The 5,292-nt window shown below is 35.4% G+C and overlaps 1 protein-coding gene across 1 annotated transcript in view; it reads left to right on the top strand.

Annotated features, from left to right (window-relative positions):
* Window positions 1,358-5,292, top strand: part of LOC109843017 (40S ribosomal protein S4-1-like) — a 5,228-nt gene continuing 1,293 nt past the window's right edge. Inside the window, exons 1-4 of the mRNA XM_020411945.1 lie at window positions 1,358-1,500; window positions 4,528-4,605; window positions 4,688-4,868; window positions 5,035-5,132. Of these exons, the coding sequence (XP_020267534.1) occupies window positions 1,498-1,500; window positions 4,528-4,605; window positions 4,688-4,868; window positions 5,035-5,132 (360 nt within the window). The 5' untranslated portion in view covers window positions 1,358-1,497. The remainder of the gene's footprint in view (window positions 1,501-4,527; window positions 4,606-4,687; window positions 4,869-5,034; window positions 5,133-5,292) is intronic.

Genomic DNA, 5,292 nt, shown 5'->3' with positions numbered 1-5,292 from the left:
AAGATATTATTAGCAGAAAAATAAGTTAACTGTAAGCTTTTCTGGTTGCTACTATTGCTATGGTTACAAACATGTGAGCTGGCAAAGATACACACACAGAGCATAAACCCCCATAAACTAAACTTCGAGAAATGGAGAAGCAGTCTTTGAGGGCAAATGTCGCTACTTATTCAAACATGTGAGCTGGCAAAGATACACACACTTATTGATGGCTTCTTCAAAATGGGCAACCAAGAGGCCGCTTTTGATCTCTATGAAGAAATGAGGAACGAAGGTCTTGAACTTAATAACATTGTTGTCGATGTCTTGGTAAATGGTTTAAGGAAGAATGGAAAATTCGAGGAAACTGAGAGCTTATTCAAGGAAATGAGAGAGAAGCGTACCATGCTCGATCGTGTAAACTATGCCTCTATGATGGATATGCTTTTTAAAAAGGGAAACTTCTCTGCGGCTTTTGAAATAGAGCACGTAATGACAGATAAAAATGTAGGCCATAACATTGTTGTGTTTAATATCCTCATTAATTGTCTTTCTGCACTTGGAAAGTTCGAAGAAGCAAAAAAGCTTACAGTTAACTTATTTTATGGGGTTAGGGTTTTTAACTATTTATATTAGAGAATTCAGGTCGGTTTTTTCGGGCGGTTCAGGGGTTCAAACCGGATCCAAACCGGTTTAATCCGGTTCGGACGGTTTAGAGCCTTCTTCTTATCCATTTAATCCGGTTCGGTTAACCGACCCGCTTTTTCGGACGGTTTTTTCAGTTGAACCGGTTTTTTTCGGTTTTTGCCCACCCCTAATAGTCAACTTACTGCATAGCTTAGAGAGAGAGAGAGAGAGAGAGAGAGAGAGAGAAAATATATTTTTTGGGGCCCCAATAAAATGGGGGCCCTAGGCATATACCTTAGTGGCCTATGCCTTCAGCCGGCCCTGATATCTCTCCTCGCATCTTGCCATCACTCTTCTAGGTTTATTTTTCATGTGCGCATAGTCAAAATCTAGTGCAATTTAGTGAACTCCCATTCTGAAGTTAACAATTACCTCAAATCTGTGACTTCGTTCCTCTTCTCAAACCTTAAAAACCAGAAATTTCCCACTAATTTTTATATAATGATATTTTTGAAAAAAAAAATTAACGTCAAGTTAAACATGGAGGTCTCAAGTTGTCAAAATAGAATTTCAAGAAATCAAAGTAAAAAAAAAAAGCGAAAATCATCATTTTTAAGGGTGCAAATAGCCATTTTAGCATTTTCTTTCAGCTGTACACATTTTTAATTTTATTCTGAAGCTGGGCTCCTGGCCCAGCCCATAACTATCATCTGAAAGACTGAAGCCCAACGGAGGCCATTTCCGACATTTCCTATGGAAGCCCTAAACCTCAATGCTTTATATTCGCCGTTCTGAGTTAGGGTTTCGTCCTCAGCCGTTTGCGTGCTTTTGTTAGTGAAGAGGGGGAGCTCGACGACGGAGTCGGTGACGGCCGAGATCTAGAAGAACAAGATGGTTCGCTTCCTTTCTCAATCTTTGCATCGTAGTTTTTCTCATAATTTCTGGAATTTTTCTCTAATCTCGTGCCTTCAGGTTTAGGGTTTGTCCAATCACTTTGATCTGTACTGTAGTTTGTAAGTTGGATTGAAGTGAAAGATGAAGTTTTTAGAGGAACAGTTTAGTTAGATCACCCTATGGAACTATTTACAATTAGATAAATTTTTTTGATTAATGATGATATTTGATTGCTTTAGAATAATCAAAACTCTTAACCTATAACAGTGGAGGTTAGGATGATCTTCGGCTAGATGCATGGATTTTCTATTATTTGCGGCGTATTATTCCTTGAGCTAGATCTGTTGTCCAGATTGTCTGTTCATTTTGCAATATCGTAACTCGGTAGAGCCTCATGCGAATATTGCAGCGGATAAAATGTGAACGAGAGTTCGCATTGCATTAGCATGAAAATAATGGGCATTCTGCTATGTTTCAGCTAGAATTTCTTGGATTCAAATATATTAATTCTGTAATCGGCGGGTCAAACAATTTCTCTAGTATAGTACCGTGTAGAGTTCTGGGATGGATGTAGAGGTGAATGATTTGTTGTTTCTGACTTTTCACATAATTTATTATCTTTCTTTAGGAATTGCCTAAACTGTCATATAGTAATATAACTCGGGCACAAAAAAATCGACTTTTGAGATTATGTCTTGAATAAATTTCCAGTCTCTTGTTTGAAGTTTCATGTTCCTACTGTTAAATATTAATTACATTTGATAATGCGAAGCCAATCCAGTATTTGATGTCTCTGCTTGCTGAACCTGTCTTTTTTTTTATCCCAAACAGTAAATTTAAGAAACTGTCTCATCTGGTTGACATTAGCTGATTTCAAAGTTTGTATTAAAGGCTTTGTTGTCATCTTCTCTGGTTTTATCACCTTTTTTTGAGTGAACTGTCATGTTTGTTGAACCTATCTTTTTTCTTTATTGCAAACAGTAAATTTAAGAAACTGTCTTATCTGGTTGACAATAGCCGACTTCAAAGATTGTATTAAAGGCTTTGTTGTCATCTTCTCTGGTTTTTATCCCCTTTTTTTGAGTGAACTGTCATGTTGTGACAAGTCAGGTCAGGGTGGAAAGCTTTGTCATTCTGTGTTGTACCTTTGTTTATAGTCTTTCACTCGATTTTATCTTGCTAAATAGTTATCTGGATCTAGAGTCTAGTTATCTTTCACCTATTTAATATAAAAGATGAACTGTGAGACTCATTAATGGTTGTCTTTGCTGATCTGGGAAATTGAAGGTAGTATGTGTTCCACTAATGCTTTTTTAGAAGATTACACACGTAGGTATGTGCGTTTAGAGATTTGTGTTTATGCACGTAACAAATTAGAAGAAAATTACTTTCACACGATGTTGGAATAATTAAGATTTATGGAAAGGAGCATTTTCATTTATCCAATCTTTCCTTGTGTTCTTTCTACTGTTTTCCTGTAGCTCTAAATGATATAACATGGTTCGGTCAGTGATTGGACATATTACTGCGAAAGCTAGATTGTATATATTCGAGTTCTGGAGCATTGTTTAAATTTTGCGACATTAATCTTCTTGTCATTATGAAATAATAGATTTAATCCTAACTTGCTTATAAAGATTGCCTAGATTTTGGCCAAAAAAGTTACTACAAAGTTGCAATAAATGGTTTTTATCCAAAAGCAAGCTCCCAATATATGGTTGCAGAATTCATTTGATTAATCTGCAAATTAAGTATTCATCTGATTAATCCAATCTGATTAATCTATTCAGTATTCATCTGATTAATCTTGAAATTCAGAAAAAAGAGAATCTAGAATTCCTGCCATGTTGCTTAGACTCGTCTGCCCTTGATTACAATCTTGTGCTGTGATGAATTCCTTTTCCCTGATAATTGTAGATGATTATTATCCACTTCAAGATTGATTTGTATATGGAAATGTGGGTATTGTAATCTCACATTGCTAGTTGTGCTCTCTGCATTGCCACCATTTGGTAGCAGATGTATTCTATACTGTTATGAAAATGTGCGCAAACTGTTTTTTTGGCCCTGTTAGGGTACACTAAACTTTTTAAATTGTAAATATGTGGATCATTATTGCACTTAGTTTGAAAGGAAATATTTTCTTGTTGTTAAATGCATCACCAATCTCATTACTTGTCCTATAGATGCCGTTCTCGACATAGTTGAAGTATCTTATTATAATTTGGTTATTGGATGTTATTGCTTTTGATCAATTTGTTTTTGGCCCTTGATTATATATAAATCTCCACACAAAATACTTCGTATGGTTTTTGAATATCTAGGTTATAATTACATTTGATTGTAAAACGTTGCCTTTTCTTTTTCTTGAACTCATTCTCTGTAGCTTCTACTCTCTATCTGTTTCACTGACATTTTTTTACCATCCTTTGTTTATGCCTATTGTTACTAGCTTGGCCTGTGGATGTTTCTTTTGAATGTTAGGCATTGACTTTGACACCTACAAGAATCGTCTTATTGGACAAACATTTGACTGTTCTTACACATTTCCATACTTTTTCTTGACTCGTTTACTGTTTTGGCGTCCAATTATTCAGATAATTCTTTTCCACCCATGTTTATTCTCTACAGTGATCTTAGGTCTGCCATTTGTCTTCATTTCTCTCTTGTATACTTGTTTTATGTGTTATTTCTTATATTTAGCTATTATTTCTTATGTTTAGCTAGAGAAATAAACTTGTATTTTGTAGTAATAATGCTAGATTTCCCTTGAGCATGTGCTGCTACTCAAAACACATTATAGTCAGTTAGACTTTTTTTGAAGATGTATTTTACCTCACCTGTTTAAATAAAATATTTTGGGTTTCTAAACGTATATGAATATCAAACTTGCATTATTTTGCTGATCTAAGTATCTGACAGGCATTAACTATGTAAAACTCAAAAAAGATCTTACCAGTAAATCAGTAATGATAATGCTATTGTTCTTCTTGCATTTTATGAACATTCTTTTTGGGTTTTTTCCAGGCTAGAGGACTTAAGAAGCATCTCAAGCGGCTAAATGCCCCAAAGCACTGGATGCTCAACAAACTTGGGGGTGCTTTTGTAAGTGCAATAACTATAATTGACATGTGATACACATTTCCATTATCTCACTGATTTTATTAATCAAGTGTTCGCACATTAGGCCCCCAAACCATCATCAGGTCCCCACAAGGCTAGGGAATGTTTGCCACTGATCCTTATTCTGAGGAACAAGTTGAAGTATGCCCTCACATACCGTGAGGTAATTGCCATTCTAATGCAAAGGCATGTTATGGTTGATGGAAAGGTCAGGACAGACCAGAAGTATCCAGCTGGTTTTATGGGTATGCATCTGTCGACCTTCATATTGTATCAACTGAATAGAATTTCTTTGCAATTTTCAGAAAAGAATTATCTAATTATTTTCCTTAATTTTATGTTGGCGCTCGTCACTTGTGCAGATCCCCTTCTTGTAAATCTTATTTTTTCTATCTTATATCTGTTATGCAGATGTTGTATCAATTCCTAAGACCAATGAAAACTTCAGGCTGTTGTATGATACAAAGGGCCGCTTCCGTCTTCACTCTATCAAGGATGAGGAGGCAAAGGTTAGTCTCTTTACTTCATTCTTGTCTTGTTTTCTTTCTTTACTCTTTATTTTGATGGAGTAAAAGGATGAAATCGGAAAAATTTTGGTGTCACTTCAAGGAGGTTGTTTAGCCTTTAAGTTCTTTATGTATGAGTACAAAAGAGGTATCAATTTCACAA

Source organism: Asparagus officinalis, chromosome 5 (genome assembly GCF_001876935.1).
Source record: "Asparagus officinalis chromosome 5, Aspof.V1, whole genome shotgun sequence".
Taxonomy (NCBI): domain Eukaryota; kingdom Viridiplantae; phylum Streptophyta; class Magnoliopsida; order Asparagales; family Asparagaceae; genus Asparagus; species Asparagus officinalis.
The sequence above is the reverse complement of the archived record's forward strand: the minus strand, read 5'-3'. Positions and strand labels throughout refer to the sequence as shown.